Source organism: Chamaea fasciata, unplaced genomic scaffold (assembly GCF_029207755.1).
Source record: "Chamaea fasciata isolate MVZ Bird 193981 ecotype frontalis unplaced genomic scaffold, bChaFas1.0.hap1 SCAF_8, whole genome shotgun sequence".
In the NCBI taxonomy this organism is placed as follows: Eukaryota; Metazoa; Chordata; class Aves; order Passeriformes; family Sylviidae; genus Chamaea; species Chamaea fasciata.
The window spans coordinates 13,571,277-13,598,265 of record NW_027094093.1 but is presented as its reverse complement, the minus strand read 5'-3'; the positions used below and the strand labels follow the sequence as shown (position 1 = coordinate 13,598,265).

General features: G+C 47.5%; 1 protein-coding gene across 4 annotated transcripts in view; it reads left to right on the top strand.

Annotated features, from left to right (window-relative positions):
• Window positions 1–26,989, top strand: part of NRP2 (neuropilin 2) — an 89,021-nt gene that overhangs the window by 47,020 nt on the left and 15,012 nt on the right. For 3 of the 4 annotated variants that reach the window (XM_066189745.1, XM_066189744.1, XM_066189747.1), the window contains exons 10-15: window positions 672–816; window positions 4,511–4,627; window positions 7,163–7,315; window positions 16,845–17,107; window positions 19,150–19,246; window positions 21,676–21,696. In XM_066189745.1, the coding sequence (XP_066045842.1) occupies window positions 672–816; window positions 4,511–4,627; window positions 7,163–7,315; window positions 16,845–17,107; window positions 19,150–19,246; window positions 21,676–21,696 (796 nt within the window). Of the gene's footprint in view, window positions 1–671; window positions 817–4,510; window positions 4,628–7,162; window positions 7,316–16,844; window positions 17,108–19,149; window positions 19,247–21,675; window positions 21,718–26,989 lie in introns of all 4 variants that reach the window. The other variant, XM_066189746.1, reaches the window with a different exon arrangement.

Genomic DNA, 26,989 nt, shown 5'->3' with positions numbered 1-26,989 from the left:
CGCTGCTGTGACCCTGGAATTCCCCATATTTTTTCCTTATCATTGGAGTTCCCCAAAATCTTTCTGCTTAGTGGTATGGGAGTGGCAAGGGGCTTGAGTAATAAATAAATTATCTGCTACTGCCTGTTCTGTTTTTATGCATACTCCTCTGCTTTAATTTTGGGTAAGTTTTAATTTTTCCTGATCCTTCAGATGAGGGCTGATGCTATCTATAGCCCTCTGTTTATTCCCCACAGACTTTAGTTCGTGCATGTAAGCTGAAAAACAGCAGTACTTGGACTGTGAGGAAAACCAAGCATTTACACCATCCTAGAACATACAGTAGCCTCTTTATTTACCAAAGGACAAATCTGATCTCATTTATATGTGAAGTTAGTGGCTATTCCCCAGGTTTTCCCTGCGTGGCTTGGATCAGAATCTAACCCCTGGATTCTGAGCAGAGGCCAGGAGAGATTGTGCAAGTTTCTTAGAAGTAGCCTGGCTGGTCCTCTTGAAACTTGAGAAGGAACAGCACAATTTCTGCTCAGCTAGGTTCAATGGCCTGGACTCGGGCAGCTAAACTACTTGAAACTGCGGCTATGTTCTGCCAGACCCAAAATATCAAATCTGTTTGAGAGCATGTGAAATGCACACGTCTTTTGCCTTTTCTCTCTCTCTCTTTCTCTCTGTAGCTTTTTGAAGGCAACATCCACTATGACATACCCGAGGTCCGGAGGTTTGACCCTGTTCCTGCCCAGTACATCCGAGTGCACCCAGAGAGGTGGTCCCCAGCGGGAATAGGAATGCGCCTGGAGGTGCTGGGCTGTGACTGGACAGGTAGGAACCCCTACTCCTCTGCCCAATGGCTGCTCTGGGGCCAAGCATTAAACCAGCAAGGTGCACACCTAAGGTTATTTCCTGCTATGGTCTTACCTCAGCCATGCTGTGACAGGGAGACTGCAGCCATGAAGGCAGCACCCATCGGGTGGCTTGGCCCCAACTTTTTATTTCCACCTTGAAAAGAACTGGCCTTGATGCAGGATGTAGCAGCAATGTTTGGAGTCCAAGCTTTCACACAGAGCCCCATGCAGAGTATGTCCTCAACTCCCTTCACGCTCCTTTCAGATATTTTACCTGGACATTGGGCAATCGTTCACAGTCTCTTATGTTAGAGGACATTTGGGCTTTTTAGTCCAAATAAAAAGTGGAGGAGAAGCAGAGGTGCAGTGACCAACACTTCATATCCTGAGCTGCCACAACAAGGCTTTGCTGTAATAACAACTGTCTCTCTCTCAGTGAACCCTATGTGGAAACCTTTTTGCAGACAAGGTTGGGGAGTTAACTCTGTGGCATCTCTACAAATATCCCTTAGATCCTGGAAATCTGTTCACTTGTGTCCACCTGTTTTTCACACGTGGTGTGCCTTTCAGCCACCACTGTTTTTAATACAGAGATGAAAACTGACTTCACACGTTCACTGGGATCAGTAAGAGGTTGTGCCTCTGACCCTCTGAGGTTCAGTGGTGATTGATTTCCCCATAGTTTCATCTCCAACAGCAAAAAATGCACCCAAAAGGTCACTGGGTCTGATGCTAACTTTGCAGTGCCAGCGGCTAGTTGTCCTCTTTTTAATCTTTTTATTTTTTAATAATATGCTTACATATGAATCTGGAGTCCAGATGTCAGTGATCAAGAGGTATGATTTCCATTTTATAAACACATCTGTAGAAGGCATTTTCTTGTAAGAATTCCCATTCTAGGAAGCTTGAAAGACAGAGCTTTTTTTACCCTCTTGTGCAGTCTTCACTAGAATTTCCTCCTGTGACGTGCTGCAAGATGTATTGCAAATGCTTAACAGCAAATCACACAACACATGTACACACTATCAATAAGGATAATTTTTCACTTTTGAAGTCAATGGTAAATATCCCTGTGGACTGGCAATCCACTGTAAATTATATAAACTTTAAATCAGATTAGATCTTAATTTAAATCTTACGACATCTTAGGATGTTGTGGGAGAAGCAGGTGCAAGAAGCAGGAGCTGAGGGCTTTGTGCAGAAGTGGTCAGGCAGCTCCCACATTGCTGCTTCCTGCAGCTCCCAAGAGTCTCCAGCTGCCAGATCTCTGCAGATTGCTGCTGAATGGTGCATCACAGCACTGCATCACTGCCACAAAGGGAGGCAGTCACACAGGACTTCCAGCCGTGTGCATGCCAGCCCTTCCACTGCACTCCTCCAGCTTAGAGAGTGTGAGGGGTTTGTCATCTTTAACTTCTTGTGCTATTTTTGGCACAAATTTTCTTTTACATATGTGTCCATGCTCATTTTCAGTATCAGTAGCAACAAACAGCACATGTTTTTTCCAGGCAAGGTGCTTTATCGTCATTTCCCAGTCTGGGTAATAATTTGCACATTGTAATGTTTAAAACTCAACTGCCAGGTCATAAATATCTGTAGCGTTATTAATCTACAGCTTTGTAATCAGAACAGGGCTTGTAATCTTGTGGATTCACCATGTTATAAAAGTATTTATATCCCTGATGCAACCTGGAGAGCAGAGATAGCCCATGGCATTATCTGCATGTGTAATCCAGGCTGGCTACATGCAGCAGGTCTTGACAGTCCCCAGACCGGGCCCTCCTTTGCTGGGAGGACCGAAGCACGTTACAAAAGTGGCTGTGAAAACCCAGGCAATTGCACTTGCTTAGGAAAAAGATTAAGAAATGGATTAAAACAAGATAATTAAAAATATTTTCAAGCGAGGGTCTAAGCCCATGTGCCCAGGTGTTTCTATTTCTTATCAGCAGCAAGCATCTTAATTACTTGGCTAAACAGGTAACAGCCACAACTGGGCTCACAAACTAGCTGGCTACTAACTCAAAAATTGGGAAGCAGGCAGTCAGCAATTGGCTTCTTTCAAAGAGCTGCCAAAATTTTTCCTCTGAAGAGTGGAGAATGATGAATGTTCACTTGCAGCTGGGTTTCTCTCCTTTGAAGTTCCAAACATCTGGTTTCAATTGCTCAGTGACTTTGCATTTTGATTAGCAGTTACCACCAGTCGAACAGACACTTGCAGGGGCAGGGAGGAGTGAGAAAGCGAGCAAGCAAGACCTCTCTTTTTCACTTTCCATTTCACACATGACACTGTCCTGCCTGTTATTTTCATTATCTCTTGTAACCATCATGTTGCAGCTCTGCCATGGTAACTGATTTTTCAAGATATATTTCTGCGGCTTGTCCAGGGCAATGCAACACTGTTGATTTACATCCGCTCAGCATCTGTGTCCCATATGGGACTTGGCTTTCAAGGTCCTTCCACATTGTCACATTTCAGCTATAAATCTTGATATACAGGAACAACAACCTAAAAAAATGTACCAGCTCTAAATAAGTTCCAGCTTTTGATATGTTGCTTTCACCTGCTGCTTTTTTTTTTCTTTTCTTTTTTTTATGACATTTTTCTGTGCCTGGCTGCTTGCAATTTGCTTCTTGGTTGCATTTGGAGTTTTATGGGGCTGCAACAAATTTGAACTTACAAATTAAAAGACTTTGAGGTTATTTGGTATTTTATCCTGTACAAAAGACAGCCACTGGAAAAAAAAAAGTAAAAAAAACCCCAGACAGTTGATGTACAACATGTTTAATAACAGGAAAATAAAAGGGCATAAAGGAGCCTATGGAAAATATTCAATGTATTTAGCCATTTCCTCCTGCTTCTGGCTTTATTAAATGATATCCTGAAGGGTGCCGACAAAGAAACACAATCACACATAACTGAGCAAAGCTGCCTCTGTCTAAAAGTGGAAAGAATCAAGTCTGCTGTACTCCACTTAATGCACCCATAAAAGGAGAGTTTGCTGGAACCTAATGTCATTTACTGTTGATGTTAATATCCTTCCCTTTCTTGCTTAAATTTCCCCTGACACCTGCTTAGAGGTTGTTACACATGGGCCACGTTAGAGAAAGGGAAATTGGACAGAGACCCTTTGAAAGCATCGTCAGGAGCCTGGAGTGCGAAACCAGATGCTTTCTGCAGTGAGCCAGAGCTCACTAGGGGATCCTCTGGGTCCGTTTGCAGTTACATCATTTGTGGGTTTGAGTGACTTGTTTTATAAATTGGCACAACTGGTGGGAATGTTGTGTGTGTTTTTTCAACGTGTCGTGTGCCTTTATGAAAGAAAAAGATGTTCTGCCGGTGATCTCACTTATCCAGTAATGACAGCTAAGTGAATTGCCAACACCCGTGTAGATTGTAGATTAAAAAATTAAGAGAAAAAGTGGTGTGTATGTCTGAAGAAGAGGCTTGTTCAGTGGGAACTCCAAATCCATAGAACTAGCATATGGAAAGACAGTTCACTTGAAGTTCAAACTATGCTGATGTTTGTAGCACGTGGAAATCTCATGGCATACTTGTTCTATCTCTTCCTGCCATTATAAGAACGTGAGAAAAAGATTTTTTGCCTTGTTTCTACTACCTTGGCTTCTTGTACTGTCTGTTGCCAACAGCTTCTCTACTCCATTTTTTTCAGATGACAGGCCCACTGCAGAGACACTGGTGCCCACTTTGAAGAGTGAAGAGACCACAACCCCCTACCCAACTGATGCAGAAGCAACTGACTGTGGTGATAGCTGTGGAGAAGAGGAGGGTATGTATCAGAGCAGCACATCTTTATCTCAATAACTGATGGGTTAAGAGCTAGGAAAATACTCTTATCTTCCCATTAGCTCCAATACATGGGGCTGATTCCTGGAAAGCTTAGAGTAATATCATTAGTGATAGGCCAGGATTAAAAAAAACCAAAACCAACCCATAAACAAATCTGCCAAAATCTGATAAGTTCTATCAAGGAAGTAAGGAAGAGCAACAGATAGCAACTAATTCGGTCCCTAGGGTACAAGACATGAAGAGCTGGTCTCCCAGCTTCCTTACATGACCTGAAGAAACTCATTTAGTGCCCTGTTTAGAACCATCTCCATTCCAGATCACCTCTTGGCTGGATGTTGTAAACTCAGAAGGTGATTCAGACTGCCTGGCATGTAGGGCTCCTTTTGCAGAGGTCACAAAGTAAATCGTAAGCTGTACTGAAGACTGATGTCCTGAATGCTTATCTGCTTAAGGATCATTTTCCCTAATATCAGCAGCTTAAAATTTAGGAGGACAGTCTGGGCTCCTTGTGCGGGCAGTAGAGAGAGGGGAACCCTAACTCCATGCAGGATTTCACCTACCCAGTCTTAGATGGCTGTCAGATGTACATGAAATGGTTTGGTATCTGTAGGACTTGACTGCTGCTTCTGACAATGGAAGAAGCTGCATGTTAGTTTAGACCCTGTGCTGTGCTTGTTAAGAGCCAGTGCTGGGGGAGGGCTAATCTTCTCTGCCTCAAACCCCTATCTGTAAAAGCAGACATCATATTCTTCTGCTTCTTGCAAGGGAGATGTGAGCATCTAAAGGTTGTGAAATGTCCAGATGAAGAGCAGAGGGCTTGACAGAGCTGTGCAAGGTTAGTTGTATAGTGCAGTGTTCAGGAAATGCATTTCCCTGGGTGCAACAGCAGAGCCAGGGCCTCAGCACTGGAGCATTTACACTAGAACTTCAATAAGAATCTCACAAGAAAAAACCATCCTCTGAGATAGCTCCTAGGACTTCTGTCACTTCAGCTTTCAGTCCCAGATAAAAAAATTAATGGCTTTTAAAATAAATAAATTTATAAAAGAACATTAATTGGCTTTTTCACACCTCCCATGGGGATTCTGCTGTACTTTCGTTCTAGAAATGTAAGTTGCAGAAGTAGCTCAAAGGACCTGATTCTCATTGCTTTGCCTTAGTGATAAGCCTGTGCAACTCTGCAACCATTGAGGCACTTGGGAAAGTGCTGAGAGGAAATTTAGGCCAGTAACAGTCTCTGCAAGAACACAATTCCTGGGTGCAATCCAGGGCAAGAGAGCAAGCAGAGTATGCCGGAGCGTGGAACCAGCCTCCCTGTCAGCTTCCCTCAGATTTAGCAACAATTTTCATTCTCATACTCCATAAAACAATGAGTGTGTTCCTCTGGACAATCAGATTTATGACAGCCAAACAGAAACAATGCTGCTCTCCAGGGTACAAGATTAGATTGGAATAAAAGGATCCATGATCTGCATTGTTTTATTTTGGAGTGGGAGCATGTAAAAACAGCCCTCTGCCCCTTGCAGTGAAGTTCTCCTGATGCCTATCACTTGAGTCACTCACCTCCTTCTGGTTATTGCTCACTTTGTGGGCACTGTGATTTAAAACTTCCTCTTTGCTCAGGAAAATCCTGGCCTATAATTAGGCTCAGACATGCATGTCCGCTGAGTGCTTGGTATGGATTCAGCCCATTTCTGCAGCCTCCATGCCACATGACTGATTCCCTCAACTGAAGGAGCCAGCAGCTGCCTCGCTGCCACATGCAGCCCCTGGCATGCGCCCGCCTGCCCACAGCCCTGTCTCTGCAGGAAAGCTCTCCAGAGCTTTCAAAGCTGTTTTCACAGGGGAATTAACTCTGCTCCTGTTTCAAGATGGAAAGTTAAAGGACTTGCCCAACGACCATGTGGTGAGTCCATAGCACAGCTAGAAATAGAGGCTGGCTTCTTACACTCAGAATCCAAAAGCTTGAGCTCATGATGGCCCCACGTCTTCCCTGGTAACATTTCCACGAGAAGGTAGGAAGCAGTGAGTGACAGCTCTCCAGGATGACAGACAGCTCCCGTCTGGTGCAAGTGGCTAGGTCTGTCACTCAGGAGCTGGGTTTCTGGAGCACTTGAGATTCTCCTTTTGGAGCCAGGCAGGAACTGCTGAACATAGGGCACTCAGGAAGGACTCTTCTCTGACATTTAGAAAGGCATTTAATATTGACCACTCTTGGGGAGGAAGAGAAGGTGCTGATTAGAGTCTAGAAGCATTTGGTTGTTGCTTTTATATTTGCTTAGTTTGGTGGATTAGCCACAGGACGTGGTGTGAGCGTTTTGATGATGCAGAACTTCAGGCTGATCCTTGGAGCTGAGGAAATGTGAGATAGGTTAAAAGCATCAGTGTGAGTGAGATTTCATGCTTTCTTCAATTTTGATGGCTTGCCAGCTATTTTAGTTTTTTAATAGCAACGCTTCACGGGTAGGTCATTTTTTTAATCTGACTTTATTTTGCTTTTATTTCTTTTTATAAGATTTCCAACTCCCTGCAAACTTCAACTGCAACTTTGATCTTCCTGAAGACCTTTGTGGTTGGTCACACGACTTGGCAACTGGTTATACCTGGTCTTTACAGCCTACAGGCACCTGGATTGGCAACTCTGAAGCAAGCCCTGACACTGTGCCTGGTAAGATGATTAATGCCAAAGCAGGGAAGAGAGAGTTGACGGGGCTTGCTCCTTGTGAACAGTATGAATGATTATTGCACAGCTATCATGAGTTGCGAAGGCTGTGCAGGGCTGAACTTCTTTTATGGAAACTTTCAGATGCTTTACTGTATGGTTCATGACTTATTTATAGGACTGTGACTGCTGGCACTGAATTATACTAACTGTCCTCTTGAGATAGCCTTGAATCAGACACTGGGCTTTGAATCCTGTGGGACTGTGAAGGCTAGCCCAGGCTTTGTTCCACATCCTGATCCAAATGTCCTCTGTAGGATCCAGTGCTTTTTCCCCAGAATGCATTTCTTCCTCTCCCATATGTTACTCAGATTGCCTGTAGTCTTCAGCTACTCTGCACTCTCGGCTTGCAGAGGCTGGATTTCAGTCTCCTCCAAGTGAAGGATGAGCTAAGCCCATCCAGCATCCAAGAGTGCTGGAAATGCCAGCTTCTTGCTGTTTGACTTTTGGTCTTTTTCTCTTCGTGCTTTGGAAGCAGAAGATTTGCATGACTCTGACAGAGCCTAATTTATGGAGGACCTCACTGAGAAGTGCTGGCATAGGTTGCAAGGGTGGCCTGCCTCTGGCAATGCGGTTGATAGATCAAGTTCTCCAGCTTCACGTCTTGGAACTCACGCCAGGACTGGTGTGCTTTCCTTATCCCTCATTGACTTTGTGGCATGGTCGGCACGAAGAACATTTGCCAATTTCCTTATAACAGTAGGCTGTGTCACTGTAGCACCACTTCACTCTCAGTCATTGCTTGTGAAAGTCAAGGCTCCTGCAGGCGAGCTGGCTGATCTTACCTGTCCTGGGCTGTGCCCTGATGCCTGGTGATTCCAGTGTCTGCACCCAGGGAGGGAGCCGTGCATGATGTGGGCCCCTCCTCACCCTCCCCTGGGTGAGGTTGAGTCTCGGAATGCAAACATTCAGGCGAACCTGTTAGCCACCTGGCAGAGTCGCTGGCCAGATTGGCAGTGCCGCCAGCCAGTTGGAAAGCCGTGGAGCCAACACCTGGTAGGCAGTGCTAAAGAGGAAAATATGTATTCCAGAAACATATGGGAAGAGGAGAATCTGCTACATCTCCACACACAAATCACCCCCACACAAATGCACACATCATTTCTCTCTTCGGCTCCTGAGGTGCTTAGCTTTTTTCTAAGAGACACGGTAATGCTGTAAGTGCAGCCCATATGGACATCTGAAAAATTCTTTGGCGTGACATAGGGATACAGTGTCTGTTATGGAGAAAAATATTTTCATATTTCAAGTGTTTATCTCTTCAGCATTTGAGTGCTTTAGAAGATTAATATCTGGAGCTCAGTGGAGCCTCAGGCAACAGGAGAGAACACTTACAGTCAGCCCCAGACTTAATAACCCTCCCCATCTCATTCACTGTAATAATGTTTAATTAATATAAGTCTCCTACAAGTAGGATAAAAATTACTTATTTTTATAACTCAGACTCAATTTTTCATTTCATTTCCTCTCCCCTGAGACTCCCTACAATTAGTTGGCCATAGTTTCTTAGAAGATCCTGTTGTAGCCCAGGAGAGGCTGGTGCTGCCTCAGACAGCAGCGTGCAGTCCTAGTTTTTACCCTTCTTCTGCTCTTTCTCCTTTTTCTCAATTATGAATGGCACAGTTTCACTGTTGGGGCTGGGGAACGTCGTCCGGCTGAGTTCAGTGGTCTGGTTTTGTGCCAGTGTGGAGAGCTCTCCCTCAGGGTGCCGTGCAGAGTAGGCACTGAAGCACTGAGGGCACTGAAGCCCTGCAAGTCATGGGCTGTGTGGGCAGAGGAAGAGGTGGTGGCTCCAGGGGGCTGGAGTGACTTACCCATAGCATTGGGGGGCCAGCAGCAAACACCAGCACAGGCTGAGGGATCATTGGCTCTGTCATGGATCTGCCTCCTGGCTGGCTCAGGCAAGGGTGTGCCATCCTGGCATCTGTGGGCATTCGCTGTCTCGTCCCCAACAGCACAGGGCTGCAGAGGAGTTGGAATACAAAGGCATCACTGCTATGCCACACTTTGGTCCTGCTTTTAGAAATTAAGAAGGCTTGACACAAAAAGAAGCAACTATTTGCCTTTTTTCCTCCCAAAAGAGCTTTTAAAGGCAACTGGAGAAACATGAAAAAGAGCCAATGCCAGCTCCTTGGTGGGGACAGAATCAAAGCATTGTTTGGTTCACACTCCCCCATTCTTCCCCTGCCCTTCCCTCGTGCTCCCTCCAGCACTTTGTTTCTAGTTAGAAAATTCACGCTCAGACTCCAGGGAGCAAGGAATGAAAAGCTGTTGTTCGGGGTGGTCTTTGCTTGTGAATTCCCCACCCTGGGGTGAGCAGTTGGGTGAAAGAGAGCAGCTGTGCTTGGTTAGAGGCAGGGCAAAAGTTAGGGGGAACTCAAGGCTGCTGGAGCCCAATTTACTCTGATTTAAAGGTGCTGGCCCAGGCTAGAGGCCATGGCTGCTCCACAGTAGCGAGAAAGTGTGCTGTGTCTTTAAGAGCTGCATGGAATGTGTTTCTACTTCTTTTGAAAATGGCAAAACAAAAATTAAAATTAAAAAGGAAAAAATAATAACGAAAGGAGGAGCCTGGCTCAGTCTGCATAAGAGAGAGGGGGAAGGAAATGACCATGGTGAAATATCCTCTGTGAGGCGCTTGATTAGAAAAGTCTGCTGAGAGACAGGCCTGAATTCCTCAGATATCTCCCAATTTCATTTTGTGCGCTGCATGCAATTCCTCCTTGTCTTTGGCACGGAGAACTTCTCAAGACTGACAAGACACCCACTGCTCTCATTCCACTATTTTTATTTCCAAGATACTCTTTCAGGCAGCTCTGCATTTCTTTTTTTAGCCCTGTGTTCCTTGGGCTCTTCACACCATGGATTAACTCCACGTCCTCTCCTGCAGGCTCCCATTACACGTCTGGGGACCTCATTGGTGAAAGTGGACCCAAAGTGCCCAGCTCAGCAGAAGCCCAGCATGGTTCCAACTGCTACCTGCCCTTTGCAAGCCTAGAAAATACCACTGGCTCCCTTTTCCATGCCCCTATAAGAGATTGCCAGGATTTTTTCCTCTGTGGACTTTCAGATGCTTCCCATCTGTAGAAAGATTCCCCTTAGCTGCACCTAGCAAGTTTCAAGGAGCAACAAGTTCAAGTTTCAATGAGATTTCATCCTCCCTCCTGCTGCACGCAATGGCAGCATGCCATTGGTGTCAGGATAAAGGTCTTAAGACCGGAAAATAAATCTGGGTTGATAACTTGGGCACCTCAGCTTTTCACCATCTTCGAATTTCACTGGAGTCTTGACCCTGAAGGGTCTAAAGATCCTGGGCTGTATCCTTAGCTGGTTGATGTGATTGTATTGCTCTCAGTGATGCTACACGAATAAGCCAGTACTGGAAGAGCTGGAATTTGCATGTGTTGCCCGTTTTTTCCTCTTCCCTTTTCTTGCAGTGCTTAAGTAAACACCCTGTAGTTCTAGGAGAGCACTGTGGGATCTGCAGCTTTACCGTGCATTGCTTCTCCTTCGGGTGAGCACAGCATCAGGGTCACAGCCCTGGCAGCCTCGTGAACCCTGTGTTGTTCGGATGTTGGCAGCTGTATGTGAGCACAGAAAAGGAAGCACTTTTAACCTTGCAGCTCTCCTGACCACACAGCTTTTGGGCTGGGCTGCAAAAACCCACTGAGAGCTTCTCTTGTGGGCCACGGCCTTGCTGGCTTTGAGGGTCAGGAATGCTGCTCATTTGAGTTGCGGACGCTGCAGGGAAAGGTTTATTTGTTTCAAAGTGTTTTCAGCAGAGGAGTGTTTATAGTGCTCTGAAGTTCTGTAATAGCTTATTTTTTAAGAGAAACAAATGTTAAGCTGTTTTTAAGCTGATGGTGACCCCTTACCATTCCTGTGTTTTTCCCATGGGATCTTTAAAAGGAAAAGTTTCATATTTTTTCCTGCGATCCATGAGAACTGCTGCCTGAAGGCCTTGATTCTACTGTGTTCAAACCAGCAGAAAGATTTTCATGGTGTTAACAGGGCAGGGCTGAACTGAAGTGGGTCTGCACTTACTCTCATGAGAGTCTCGGGGCTTGTGCCTTGGGGACACATTTTGACCTCAAGGGTCAGTCCTGTGTCCTTTGAAGTAGGAAGGAGTTTTACATGTGGGGTGGTATGAAAGTCAAGAATTTCTGTGCAATGGGTGAGCAGCTGCACACTGTGGGAAGACCGCATATCCATCTCTGTCTCTCTTCGCTCCCCTCATGTGCGGTGCAGACTGCCTCTCTGCAAAGCTGTACGTGTCTCTCCTGACTCTCATTTGCACAGTGAGGACAGCAAATGCTAAAAAGTCTGTCATGTCCTGGCTGCCCACAGCATGGTAGAGCTGGGACACCCCAGCACCCTAATCACAAGTGGTTTGCTGAGTGTCAGCGGGCCTGTGTGAGTTCCCTGGCTGCAGGCTAGGGCCAGGCTCTGGCTGTCCATGTGCCCATACTGTCTTTCATGAGAGAAGGAGGTATGGCCACGGTCCGTTCCAGCAAAGCTCCTGCTTGCTTGGGCTGGGCTGGAGAGAGAGGAGAAGAAACCATTTCTCTGGGGCTCACTGCTTGCCTCAGTCAGTTTTTGAACCCAAACAACAGTGACATTCCTGCTTAAAAAAGCAGGCTGGAATGCTCTTTGCAAAGCAAGATACCGTCTCTCAGACCTCAGCGTGTGCACCACGCCATGGCTCCGCAGCAGTGAGTCACAGAGCAGGGCTGGGGAAAGCAGGTGTGTGCAGGAGCAAGGGGCAGCGTGCAGCCTGTGCAGTGCAGCACCAGCCTGCTCATGGCTGCAGCTGTGCAGGCACAGCCGCTGGGCTGCTGCGGCTGTGCACACCTTTCGTGTAGGGGCAGGCAGGGTGCCTGCCACACTGCCAAAGGACGAGTTTTGGTGTCTGGCAGCTCACTTAGCATAAATGTCGGGCTGTAATTGGCAATTGACTTGTCAGGGACACTGTGCCCGCCCTGCACTCCCTGGGGGAGGTAGTAGGACTCACAGTTGCACTGTGCTGTTGAAGGCGTGAGGCTTTATTGAGGGGTTGTAATGGTGGGTCCATTAGAAAGGCTGCGGAGAGCCGGCTGAGAGCTTGGTTCTGGGTAAGTGTGGGATTTTATGCCTTTTGACGGGCTGATTTAGAGACTGAAATGGCAAGGACTTGGCAGGCTAATTAACACATAATCAAAATTGAGGGGATTTTCCAGTAGATGCAGTGATCTAGTTAATAGAAATATTAGTTTTATGGAGGATTGATTTCCCATCCTAAATGAAAGTCTGTCATTGAAGAGAGGCCTGTCATGAAATTACAGTGGCAGCCTTTTGAGGTGAATTTGCATGATTTGCCAAAAAATTTAAAAATATGGTAACTATCCAATTTCAATCTGCATATTCATGCAGCTGCCATTCCCTTGCTACCACACCACCCTGCAGTCATGAGGGCATCTGAGCTGATTTCCTCCGCAGGCATGGCAATAGCTGATGCAGCTTCCACCTCACATGCCCCAGAAGAATAGCAGGATCATGCCTCACTGGGATGTTCCCTTGGCCATGACACAGTGTGGTTGGGGTGGTATTTGGGGCTGTGCAAGCAGCAGACAATGCCCACAGCAGTGTGGTCACCTATGGGACTTGACAGACACGAGGTGGCTGCCACTGGGCTGCAGTGCTGCCAGCTAAAGCACGCCATGCAACAAAGGAGAGTGCAGCGACCTTTGGAGGGATGTAAGTTAAGGCAATTCACATGGGAGCAGCAGCTGTAACTCAACAATATCCAATGAGGGGGAAATGCAGAGGGAATCTGAAATCTCAAGAATTGCTTGTGTGTATGCTGCCCAACATGTTTTGCTGGAACACCTCCAGATGTGCTGCTGAGATCCATGAGGGAAGGTACTTTCCTTGGGAGACGGGGTGAGATGTGCAGGACCCAAGCACAGGCAGGCTGACCTTGCAAAGGGAGTGGCTGCTGTGGTTTGTGCTTGCAGTCTGACCCAAACTGTGAGGCTTCATCCCCCACTGCCCCTAATGTCCTCTCAGATGGCTTCCTAGCAGGAGGGGACAGGTGTGCCAAGAGAAAACCGTGTTGCCCAGATGGTTGGTTTGCAGAGCCCAGCTGGTGATTTATCCGGGACTCACTGCCATGCACACACGAGGGGCTCTGCCATCATCTGGCTGGGGTGATTTCATGTTCACATTACTGTCTCCCTTACATCCAGATGATCCCATAAATCTTCCATGAGATTTATGCCGTAGCATCAGTTGCAAAACAGCAGTAAAATGCCTGAATGGATTTTTCCTGCCTTTTTTTCGCCAGTGCTTTGAACTACCAGTGCCAGTTCTGTAGGGGATGTAACTATCGTGTTAGGAATAGAGACTGCAAAGCAAAGTTCTGGGAAAGAGATTAAAATGCATTTCTGATCCTGGAAGAATTGATCAGCTCATCGTTGCAAAGCTCCCTTCAAGTGTTTTAACAGGGGAAATCAGCCTTTCAGATGCTTTCTGTGCCAAAGGCTTCCATTTACTGTATCAAACAGAGTGACTACTGGAACCACTGGGCTTCCACATGCTGTTCCAACAATTAGCTCCAGAGTGCCTTTATTCAGTCAGTCTCAGCAAATTCGTAGGGCTTTTCCAAAGGTCCAACTAGCCATTAGAGTGATCCAGCCATTTCATCTTCAAATGACATAGAAAGTCATGCCTGCCTGCACTCGGCTTTCCACCCCAGAAACTGGTACTGGTACCAGGAGCAAGAGCACATGGTGCCCAAACCACTGCTACTAGCAGGGGAGCAACTGGAATCACCACCCAAACACTGAGCCTCCTTGCAGCCCTTGGGACTGACAGTAGGTCCTGGAGAGCTCTTTGGGCCCCAGAAAGAACTGGGCGGGAAGCACAGGAGATGGAGGGTTCCCAAGTCTCTGAAAGATCCTGTGTTACTAAGGGGAGCATTCGTTTTGGCTGCAGTTTAGGAGTTTCTCTGATTTCACAGTTTGATAGGAATGGAAACAAAAAGAAGGTCACTGTCAATCCTCGCAGGAGGGATGTGACCCAGAGGCACACAGGCTCTTCTGCTGAAGTGGCAAGGCACTGGCTCCCAGGGTGTGGATGATAGGAGGTGTCCAGCTGTACAATGAGAACAGTCCCCTCTGGTCAGCTGTGGGCTATGGGTAGATCCAAGGATGGCTCAAAACCCTGCACTCAGCCAGGCTGCTTAAATACTGGCACCAAAGGTTGGTCCTGAACTTTGAGGAGCTGGATTTGATCATTCTTGAGCCTGGCTAGTGCTTTTATTAAAGATTTGCCTGTGAGACCATTTCAGCTGTGAGATAAGCGTATCACTGCAGTCTGATTTGCTCCCTTGTTTATTTTTGCTGTTCTTTTCTTGTTTTCTTGTTGCTGCTTTTTTTTTTTTTTTTTTTTTGAAGAGGCTTGTAGTGAATTACAAAAAGAGGATTTTAATTCAGGAGACCTTGATGACTTATTATGCCTTATCACTCCTTAGGCATGGAGTACAGCTTGTTCTTTTTTTAAATTCCTCCACTTGTTTATCTCCCACATCTCCTCCTCCACTACTACCACTCTGAGGTAAATCACAAGAACACTCCTCCATTAGAAAACGGCATGGTACTTTTTCAAGTGATTCACTCAAGCAGGAGTGGGCAAACACACTTTCATCCTTTTTTTTCTGCTACTGTTTGTTGGCATGAAGTGCCAAGTGGCCCAGGGACATTTCATAGGTGCTGGAAAATTTTGCTAAAACGTTGCTGTTTCTTTATGTGGCCAGTCGGGAACAGATTTGTCCTCCGCACAGCAAAATCAGTGAAAGTTCATAGGAGTGGATATCCTTTGAAGTACTTTGATCACACATGCTAGGAGTAGAATGATGGCAAATGTTCCTGTTATCTTGTCCTAAATTTATTTTAGAAGGCTGCATAGCTCACAGTGGTTGGTTTCTGCTTTCTGGCACTTACAATCTTGCAGCAGGGCCAGCACCACTGATAGATCTCCCTTGGGCTGCGATGTCACCTGACTGCTGAGCAGCACTGAGGTCAGCTGCGGTTTTCTGGGTGGGACCAGTCTTTCCATGGATTCCAAGTTCAGGTCTCTCTAGTTTAAGTTTTGGAAGTGTTTTGAGTGCACTTTGCAAACATTCTGAGTATAGACACTGCTCTTGCCACTGCTGTGGGTACAGAAGCCACACGGGGAGCAGGGCAAGCAGGGACAAGCTGCTGCTCAGAGCTTGGCCCATCAGGCACAGCAGGCTAAGATGTGGGTGAGGGACACAAACAAACCCTTCAGTGTAGTTCTGGGGCAGAGATAATCCTCTTGTACCTGGGCTGGCACATGCTGGCATGAAGCACCAGTGGCACTTGCCCACTGTGTAGCAGGAGCAAGTGTGCGCATCCCTCTGTTGAGCAAAATGCAAAATCTAGCAATATCTGTAGCTGGCCTGTCTGGGTCACCTTGCACTGCAGCTCTGCAGCTGGAGCAACCCAAGGGACTCTGTTGTGACATTGGTCATGATGGAGGGACTGGTAAAGATCACTTCAGCTACTTGCTTGGCTTTCAGTCTGTGCTAAGGGACTTCAGACATCCAAGCTGCAAATGGGAAACTCCTTGAGGAGGCTTTCCATCAGAGAGGGCTGGAAGCCACTGATTCCAGATAAAGTCAGGTGTGCCTGGGGATTTGTATCCATGGGCTTCTGCTGCTATTGGTATTCAGATCAAGTATCTCCCGTTCCAGCCTCAGCCTGGAACCTCTCCTGGGATATCAGGTGTATCAAATCTCTCCTCCCTGAGGACTGACAAAAAATGTGGCACAATTTAAATGTAATATTGGAGCAAGTGAATCTGCTGTTGTATGTATTTCAGCTACCTTCAAGTTTGCAACCACCCAGTTGCCACCTATGCATGCTTCACACATTGGATCCATGTCCTTCCTCTGTGCTGTGCTTTAGAGACTGTTTTGCTGCATTACAGAAAAACTGAGAGCCAGAGTTTCATTTTGCTCTATGTGTCCTCAAAACAAGATGAGTTTTCAGCACTGGCATTTAGAAAAACCCACCTCAGGCATGTTCACTGAGGAAGCTCCCAGTGGAATAAACACACATACCCCCTGCCAATGCAATTATCGTGGCATCACTTCCTCTGACAGTAACTTGCTCCAGCTTTTTAACTTCTTCTAATCATGTCAGTCTTTTTCTTAACCACTTTCTGCTGTTGGTCTCCTACCCAGGGAGAGGGTGGTGGCTGGTGAGGGAAGTGAGACTTGATGTCCTGCCTGGGCTGCACAGGGTGCAGCAGTGGTACAGCTGGATGAGCGCACAAAGGGAGTCCGTGTGAGACCCCACTTCTGCAGGCATGGGGCTGCACTGCCATGCAGCACTGCCAAAGCCACTTGGCAGAAGGTGAGACACTTGTTGCCAGAGGCTGCAGAAAATAATAGAATTGTGTTTTCTTCTCTGAACAGATGTCAGGAATTACCTGCAACTGCAAAGCAGCGGAAGGCGGGAAGGCCAGCGAGCTCGGCTCATCAGCCCCACCATCTATCTGCCCCAGAGTGCTGTCTGCATGGTTTTCCAGTACCAGGCATGGGGCAGCAATGGGGTGATGCTGCGGGTCTGGCGGGAAGCCAGGCAGGAGCACAAGGCACTGTGGGTCATCACAGAGGACCAAGGGGAGGAATGGAGGGAAGGCCGCATCATTTTGCCAAGTTACGACATGGAGTACCGGGTAAGATGCCTGCAGAAGGTGTGCTGGACTAGGTAGACTTCTCCAGCATCTTGATTTCAGTGTTTCAGAACCCAGGCCCATTCATCATTAGGGAATGTGGCTGTTTCATTGTGTTTCTCAAGTTACCATAGTAACTAAGCTACACTGTTTGTTATTCTGAGAGTGCCTGTCTTCTGCACAGACTTGGGCCTTTGTTCAGCCTGTTGCCTGTCATATTCCTCAGATCTCCCGTTTTGCAAATATTCTCCCTTTTTCTTTTATTTTCTTCCTTTTTTTTTTTTTTTTTCCATTTTGTTTTGTGTATATCTTTCCCCTCCCAGTGAAGGTCATCAGAGGCAGATGTGCCGCTCCAGGGAGCAAACCCAGGAGCCAGGAGAAGTGGGGAGCTGGGAGGGAGCACAGCCAGCTCTTAAGGGTGGGCAGCAGCTTCAGCTGCAAGTGTTGACATAAAGAAGGAAGAGGAAATGCAGGCTCGTTCGTGAATCCTCTTCTCTGATACCTCAGACTAGATCAGAGGGCTGGGTGCAGGGCTGTGGGATCAAGGCCCTGTCCCACTGTCAGGAGAACAGTGGAAGAGAAGGAATGAGCTGGAGGGAGGAAGGGAGCTGTGCTGGCTTGCCACAGCCACCTGAGCCCCTCTGGCACAGCTGTACCAGCACCCTGTGGAGAAGCTGGGGCTTCCAGGAGCGTCTTTGGCACGGCTGCCCCTTCCAGGCAGCGTGCCGTTTGCCAGGGAGACAGTGCTACTATTGTCACTTGTTGATGAGCACCAGCACAGCGTCCAGCACCCTCCAATGCAGCAGGAAACATGGACTTGCAGGCTTGAGGCAGCATTTCAGTGACCACCCTGGTGGAGAGCCTTGCTCCAGCCAGCTCCCAGCCCTGACCTCGACCCAGGGAGCTGTTGCTGTCAGGCCACTGACCCCCCAAACTACTGCCTACCACATGGGTTGATGACCCGAGCTCAGACATTCCATTGCCTGTGCAGTCAGATGGCAAGCCCTTCAGGGAGGTGTCCTTGCCAGCAGGCATGGATACCAGGCACCCTAGGTGAAAGGGGGCACCTAACACAGGGAGAGGTTTGTGAAGTACATAGCCCTAGGAAATATTTGGACCCTTAGAATCCTGGTATCACTGGGGTTGAAAAAGGCCACCAGGATCATCAAGTCCATTCATTAACCCAGCACCACCACGTGCAGCACTAAACCCTATCCACAAGTGCCACATCCAAATGCCTTTTGAACACTCCACCACTTCCCTTTGCAGCCTATTCCAATACTTTCGGAGCAGGCAGGGGGATATAAAGCACAAGCTTTGCACTGGAGCTGCCTGCATAGTTTGCTTGTATGGGTTTGGCTTTTAAATAAAATCCAGAAAACACAATATGCCTACAGATAGGAATGATGGGCACTGGCTGACTATGTTGTGTGCTAAACGTGAATATACCAGCATTAGCTGAATAATGGCATCATTATGTAAATATTGCAAGTGTCTCCACTCAGCAGTTCTTAGAGCTAACAACTCTACTTATTTTTGTAAATATATTTTGCCTGTGATTAAGTAGGAATAAGCTGACCCTTCTCCTCTGACATTTCAATCCTTATGTAATGTTGATAGGAACAGCACTTTACAGTTAATGTAGCTGTGCATTTTGTGTCCTTCCCTTCCTTTTTGTGATCATAGCTCAGTTAATACCATGGGCTAAAGCTGCTGCTGCAGTAACTCAGAGTTACGCTACTTGCACCATTTGTGCAAGGGCTAGGGGGGTTCACAGAATCTTTATTCCTCATGAGAGGTATTTAACTGAACAAATTGCCAAGAGCTGCCAGGCCAGGCAAAGATCTCCGTTGAACCTGTCTGTGCACAGCAGCTTTCCCTGGGAAAGGGGTGCCAGAGGTAGGGCAGGGAAGCAGGACTAGTGTCAGGTGATCCACAGGTCTGCAGGGAAAGCCAGGAGCAATTTCCCACCCTTTCCCTTGGCAGCAGCAGCCACTCTCTGCTTCCCAGCTTAGCATTGACATTTCTGTCCCGATTTCCCACAGATCGTGTTTGAGGGATTTATCCGCAACGGCCACTCGGGAGAGCTGGCTCTGGATGACATCCGGCTAGGCACTGACATCCCGCTGGAGAACTGCATGGGTACGTGCTGCATCCCGCCATGGGGGCAGGGAGGGTGGGGGCAGCTCAGGCTGGAGAGCCTTGGCTTGCAGGCTGTCAGTGGGCCCCCTCTCCCCTGGCTGAGTTTCCAGGAGTTTCTGGGACTTTCATTGCCCATGAAAGAAATGAGGGCGACTCAGCCTCTGGGGGACAGGGGCTCTTGCCTGCGTTGGTGTGAGGAGAAGGAAGCACATGTCTCCGCCACGCTGAGCTGAAAGAGCAGCTGAGGGTTACTGAGGACTATTCTATGGGATAAGGACATATACCAAATTTAAAAGGAAAGTTCTGAACAAAAGAAGCCAGCTGTCAGTCAGTATTACACACTTAGAGGGGCCAACGAGTTCAAAAGAAGTCTTCTCTAATAAGAAAAAAAAAACAGCAGAGAGGTTTTACAGCAATGTTAACAGCATAACAAAAGAAATTTTTCCCCTAGAATTCACTATTTCCCAAACCAGGCCAAAAGGCAGGTAAAAACAGAAAGGATTTGGGGGGAAAAAAAGGAGCAAAAAAAGTGTGTTTCAGCAGTTTGCTGGTGGAGCCATTGCCCTGCACTTTTCCTCTAGCTGGCATATCCATGCAGTCACACTGATGGCTCAGGCTGCCATCTAGCTTGGGTATGGATTTAGAGGTATCCCAGTTGAGCATGGGACCAGCAGTATTTAATTAGTGGGATCTGTGCTGAGAGCTGCCCCCAGCAGCAAGGTCCTGCTCTTCTGCGTGACCTGGGAGAAGCGTGTTTCACTAGAAAGTGTCTGACCTATCCTGAAGCCAATGGAAAAAGCAGAGAAGAGCCTCTCTCCCTTTTGGACTTTGAAAGGCCCCATTCAGTGAGGCTGCTCTCCTCACCCCCACCAAGAGAGGATCCCAGTGCCTCCTAACCCAAGCAGGACAAACACTCCCTTCCAAGGGGTGTTTCTCAGGGGAAGGAAGCATGAGACACACTGTGCTTGGGCAGAGCTGGTTACATTGCTTGCCCCCCTGTGCAGGCAGGTGAGGGTAAGGACGGTGCAGGAACCAGCACTGATAATAAAACAGAGGACTAGGACTGCCCCAGAGAGGCTCTTAAGCACCGTCAGTCCCCGTTCCTTTGATGCTTTGAACTCTGCTGGTCTCCCATCTGCCAAAGGAGCTAATACTTCAGATGTCAAATTCCTGGTATTTAAGGCTTGACAGTGGTGTTTTAATCTCTTGCCTTCTATGGCATTAAAGAGAAGCAAGACCCGTGATTAACACTAATAGTATTTCCTATCTAACTTCTTTGGAGCTCAGCAATTCACCTAGCTCCAGCCTTATTGTATCTTGGGCCTCATGAACCTAAAGCTGAATATTTCAAAAACAAAAGCATTAATAAATTACAAAGTTTCAAGCATTTTCAGCCCAACAAAACACACTCAACTGCTACACGAAATTATTTTACCCAGTCTAGGAAGTTGAATGTGGATCTTAAAACCCATAAGGATTGTTTGTTTCAGATCATTTCCAGCAAAGGGCTCCCACTGCAAAATTTAACATAACTTAGGGGTCATTTCCAATTTCACCAAAATAATAATGAAATGGTAGCAATACCATGCTGCTCTCCTTCTTTCAGAACCATGAGAATAGCTGACTCCAGCACAGGCTACTGTTTTTTCAAACATAATCCTTGGAAGTAATCTGATTCCTCTTTAGCATGAAAGAACGCTAATAAGTCACAATAATTTTTTCCTTTGACAAATGTGTCATTTGCATTTTGAACCCAAGTGATGATTTCATAGCACTCAGTAGAGCCAGAGTCTGCTTCTGTGACTCACAGGCATAATGCAGAAGTAATCTAAAAATAATCAGAAGTCTATTACTTCTGCAAGAAAGTAATCAGTAGTAAGTACCGATTATTGCTTTTCAGATCCAGTAATTTGTAATAGATTACATCTTCAAAGTATCTTGAAAGAAGGAAAAATATCACTTGCCTTTGTTTCTTGTCACTGGGAGATGGAGAGGAGCAGGGCACCACTGCCCAGAATTAACACAGTTCCCGTGCGAGTAACAGTGCCAGAGTTGAGCCAGAAAGCAAAGCCACTTTGGGAAATTTAGAGATTTCAGGGTTTTATCACTGGGCCAGGTGAGGCTTTGTCATTGGATGACTCAGGCCAGCCAGGCTGAATCCAAATGACCCTCAACCTCAGACATATTTTTCTCTGAAGTGTGTTTGAGTCAAAGCTGTTTGTGTCTGTTTGGTCCCTGGCCGGGGCTGGGGTTCTCACGGTCCTGGCTGAGGTTGGCTGGCTCCTGGTGCTGTTCCCAGCAAGTGGCTCCTGTGGGGCACAGCCACCCACCTGCTCTGCTTGGCCACTGCAAGTTGATGGGGAAGGGAACTGGGGGCTTAGTGTGTAACACTCCCCTCTCTAATATGAGCTTTTGTTTTTCCTCTGCAGAACCCATCACAGCTTTCCCAGGTGAGAACTCCTACTTTCCAGGTAAAACTGCACTTCTCTTGGTGCCTTTGTTCTGCTGGCATGGGCTTTTACATCGAAGGAAAGCAATGTGTGTGCTTGTACAAACAGCAAATGTTCTGAGCACTGAAATGGCAAGTGTGTACTAAACCTCCCCCACCAGAGCAGCAGGAGATGGCATCCTCTGACTTCTGCTAGGTGACAGGGAACAGGCAAGCAGGCAAGTCCCCTGCCTCAGGACTGAATAGCGTTAGGAAACCTGCCATCATAAGAATCACTTAGATCCTGAAGAGCAGCTAAGTCCAAAATGGGAAGGCTGAGGAGTAAAGAGTAGTTTTCAACTGACTTAAATGGAAAAAAAGAGTAGTCAATTAAAAGTGAACTCTGATGGCAGCAATTCACATTATTGTGAGGGAAGATGGTTCCCTAGCTCATGGATGCTCCAGCAGTGGTGTGCAGTGCTGGCAAAGGAGGGTGGGGCCAGTCTGCTCAGAAGGGGAAGGGAGTTGGGAGGTATAAGTGAGAGAGCAAACTGCTATGAGAAGCTCTGAAGGTGACAGTGAATAAAAGGAATACAAGGTGAAAACGGTGCATTTAACAGCTTAATACTAGCCTGGAGAATAGAAACAAACATTTCTCTGATCAAACCTGCAGGGTAGGAGAAAAGGCGAGGAATTCCAAGAAACTGCCTCTCTCTTTTCGGGGGATGTGCTGTTTGTCTTGCTCTGGGGTGGGAAAAATTATCTGCTTTTGCAGACATCAGTTTAGTCTGAGGAGTTTACCTGTTTTTTAAATTTGGATTTTGTTTTCCTGTCTGCCTCTTCAGGAATGTGTCTGGGGGTTATGTTGTGATGAGCACACTTGGAGCTCCCCTTAATTTTGAGAGCTGTTTTGTCAATTCAACCAACATGCCCTTTGCTTTCGTTGGGACATGATACATGTACTCTGTACTCTTTCCATCCCCTACTGTGCTGGTGAACTGTAAGATATGGCTGGACTCTACCCTAGAAGCAGCTGCATTCCCATGTGGGCAAAGCTGTCTCTCCTGGGTGCGTGCATTGGGAGCTGTGGCAGTGAAGCCAAAGCAGGCGCCGAGACTGCAGTCACATGTGTGACTCTGTCCCTAAGGATTCAGGCTATGGAGTGTTACCAGTGTGAGGGACAAGTGCAGGGTGTAACACCATGTTTTACAGTCACAGCTGTACTGTAACAACTAGGAATTTAGTTCTGCTTGTTTATAGGCTGCTTATTTATCTGATATTCAGGCTTGTGGTGTTACTGAAAAGCTGCTGCGATATTCTCAGGTGACTGTTAAAGCCTCACAACCATTTGTGACTTCCACCATTGCTCTATATTCTCCTAGGCCTGGTCTGGGATCTATTTTGCAAACACCATCCTTGTCTTTTGGGACTTGTTACAGTTCAAACCTCTCTCTGGTCCTCACATTCTACTCTAAAGTCTGTCCTAAGGTCCTGCTAATTCGTATTGTTTGTCTTCCCCTTCACCCCTGCCCTGCTGCCTGAGTGCCTCCACTTCCCCATCATGTTCCCCAGGGCACACTGGCTGGGGTGAAACAGTGAGGTCCCTGAGCACCACTGGCAGATGCTGTTACAGGCACACCTCCCCTTCCCACTGGAACTTGCCAACTTGTTCCAATGGCTCCTGCCCATTCCTGGCTCCCTCAAGGACATCCTAGCATTGATCATAACAGGGGAGCAATTGCAATTGCAGCAAAATATTGAAAAGGTTTCCCTGGATGATAGGCAGGAATAGATGGCACAGAGGGATGGAGTGACCTGGGAAAGAGAAAAGTGCAGAGGGAAAAGATGAAGTGAAGATGAAGACTGGAGGCAACTACATGATAATAATTAAAATGAAGGAGGGACAGACATGCCCAACAGAAGGAGAGGGTAAAATGAGGGAAAGAAGTCCCTGGCTGGAGAGAAAAATGGAGCTGGAGAGAAAAAACTGTGCACAAATTACTGAGATGTTCTACAGCCCCCACTCCTGCAATTACAGATGAGCTGAAAAAGTCAGATGCCACTAAAAATAATAGCAAATCCTTCCTCTCCTGGCTTGGGAGCAAAGCTGAAAATATGCACCTTACAGGCTCCAGGATCACAAAGCAAATAATAAGAAGAGAATTTGTGTAGGTGGAATATGTTTCACCTAGTGGGTTGGGAGCTTACAGGACCAGGAAAGCGTGCTTCAACTGCACTGCATTTGAGCATTGATGCATTCCACCCTTAAAGAAAGGGTACAACAAGTGTCTGGAAGAAAGGAATTAGACAAATATCAGGCTAAAAATAAGAGTTATATTCCAAAGAATGCATGGAGAAAAACCATGGGGAGTATTTGTCTTTGGGACTGGTGGATTCTCTCCCCGCGGGTATCCTGAAATCAAGATAGAGATATCTCCCTGGAGCAATGACAGGTAGCAGTTATGGGGTTGAGACTGACACTGGTTTTGTGACATTCAGATTAGATGAGTGTAATACCTGCCTTCATCTGTGTCATCTATGAAAAGTCCAGCTGTGTTGCTTGTCCACAGCAGTTAATGTCAGTGATTCCAGGAAGGAATATGAGCTGTGACACGGCAGTGGCAGAGCAAGACAGGCAGCCCTCTAGGCAGCTTTCTGGAAAGGATTTTCTCCTTCTTTTTTTTTTTTTTTTTTTTTTTTTTTTTTTTTTTTTTTTTTTTTTTTTTTTTTTTCCTCACAGATGACGATTGCTTTTTCTTCTTTGGGTTTTGATTCTTACAGCAAAACTCCAAAACTAGTCCCTATAGAGTGTTCCCTATTGAAAAGAGAATGGGGCAGTACCTGGCCAGGATGGAGGTGTGTGCACCAGCAGCACAACAACATAAAATATCCACCCTGTAGGGATTAAATCAGGTTTCCACTGACTGGTGTTCCAAGCTGTGCCATAAACACAGCAGCCACAAACTTGACAGCGACAGCAGGAGGCAGTTCTTTATTAAGACAAGAGCACTAGTGAATAAATGAGGAAGGGCAAGTGTGTGTGTGTGGCAGAAGGCAAAGGGGAGTGGAAAAATTATTAAGTTAAGAAGATGAATTTTTTTTTTCCATCTCCCTGAGCAGTGAACTTTTCCACTGATATAACAGAAAACTTCCAGAGAGCAGCAGAGCCAGTAAAAACAGAGCAGATAACATCAGTTCTGTTGCTGAGTGGATGGGCAGCTATATTTAGTGGCTGGCAGTGTAAGGAAGAGCAATCATTAATGTTGGGAATTGGCTTCGTTAGGGGCTTAGAGACAACTAAGTGTGATTCCTTAATGACTTCAGTTGCTAAATGAACTCTCCAGACTTTTGCTATCTCCTCAGCAGGACCGTGCCGTGCGGAAACGGGGCTGAGGAAGGGCTCTGCACCACCCCCCATACTTGAAGCCCTGGCTGGAACACCTGGAGTGGGTCAGGGCCAAGCAGGGGCTGTCCTGAAGCTGCAGCCAGCTTGAGTTCCCCCAGGGATCGTTCCCACAAGCAGGATCACCTGCAGTACATCATACTGCTTCCCTCCATCCCCAGGCAGGCAGAGGGCAGAGGTGCATAGGGAAGGGGCAAGGGCTGCAGGCTGGGCACTATGGCATGTGTCCCTCTCTGGCCAGACCCACCCTTTGTATGCTCAGCCTTCCACTGGGTAATGTACAGCCATCAAGAGGAAGCCTTCCTCCCGCTCTCTTGAGACTCAGGAGCTGTTGTCACCCCTGACACCTGCCCCTCTCCCCATCCCAGCTTCCACCATGGGACCTGGTGCATATCAGCAGCATGAGAGGCTGTTTGTCTGTAAATCTCTCACTGGAACAAGGTGCTATGTAAGCAGAGACTGTCACCAAGTGTAAACACAAGTGGCCTCTACACAGTGAGCAGCCCCACCATATCCTGGGGGTCAGCCCTGCACCCCTGTGCTGTCAGGCACAGGAGAGGTGTTGCTGATCCATTGGGGATGGTGGTGGGTCACATTCAGGTCTGGGCCAGCTCAGCCAGCTGGATCTGTGGAGGGAGACAGTGGGGGTTATCAGTGAAGCTCAAGGCAGCGTTGAACATGCTCAGCCTCACAGGGAGCTGGCGGCAGCCCCCATGGGATGTCCCACACTGCCACCCCCGTGCAGACGGGTGAGGGGCAGCAGCTGCTCAGGGAGGAGCAGGGATGTACTGCTTTCATTCCCCCACACCAGCATGGCCAGTGGAGTTAGGGAAGGAGGTCACAGGGCGGCCTGCTCCCTACTTTTACCATCCTCAACACACAGCCCAGCCTGTGTCCCCCTTCTGCAAGCACTGCTGGGGGGCAGGAGGGACAGGGCCACCCCCACTCCTGATGACGAGGGGCAGCTGGGGTAAGACAGGTTGAGAGCAGCATATCTGACAGTTAGGCTTCTCCTGAGACATCCGAATTTCTTGCCTACAATGACAAATATGTGGGTGGTTCCCAGCCTCCTGCTCTGTCAAAGCAGGATTTATCTTGCTTGTGTGTTTTTCTTCTAGCTTTTGAGGTTTTTGGTTTTTTTTTTTCTGTTGTTGTAGCTGTTCATCTAGGTGCAGTGTTCATTCTTGGTTTTAATCCCTGTGCTCAGGTTTTGGGAATGGGGACAGGAAAAAAGCCTTGTGAATGGCAGAGGAACCATCACTTTGCCTCATCTTCTGTGTCACTAGCAGCAAAGCCGTCACCATCCCAAATTTCCAGCCAGTGACTCTGCTGTTAGGCAGTGTTTGTAGGGGAGGGCAGAGGCTGTGCTGCAAGATGCCCTTGCTGCTGGCAAAGTTGAGTGCATCCTGCACTGTTTTGCATTTCCCCCTTGGCGTCCTCCAAGTCTGCTCAGGAAACCAAGCTGGAGTTTAGTTAGCACAAAGCTTAACAATGTGCTGACACCAAACCCAGGAGCCCCCAAAGCACCAAGTCAGGGGGCTGCCCCCCACCAGCCAGCCAGGGGCAGGAGGAGAGGGTGAGCACAGGAGGGGGGTCAATGTGTCCAGCAGCAGAGAAAACCCTCCTGAGAGTTTTCCTGGGCACTCCAGCCCCTTTGAAGTAACCAGTAAATAAACGTAGTGCAAAAGTACATCCCTCCCTTGTTATTTACAGCTCGCCCCCACGAGTGCTGTTGGGGAGGTGACAGCAGCGTGTGCAGGAGCAGCAGCGCAGCGCGGTCCCGCCGTGGGCATGCAGACCCCGGCGCTGCTGGCGGCGCCACTGTGCACAGGCTCTGCGGGTCCGCCCAGCGACAGGGGTGTGCGGGGCTGTCCCGGTGTCACCTGGCCAGGGACAGCAGCCCGCAGCCGTG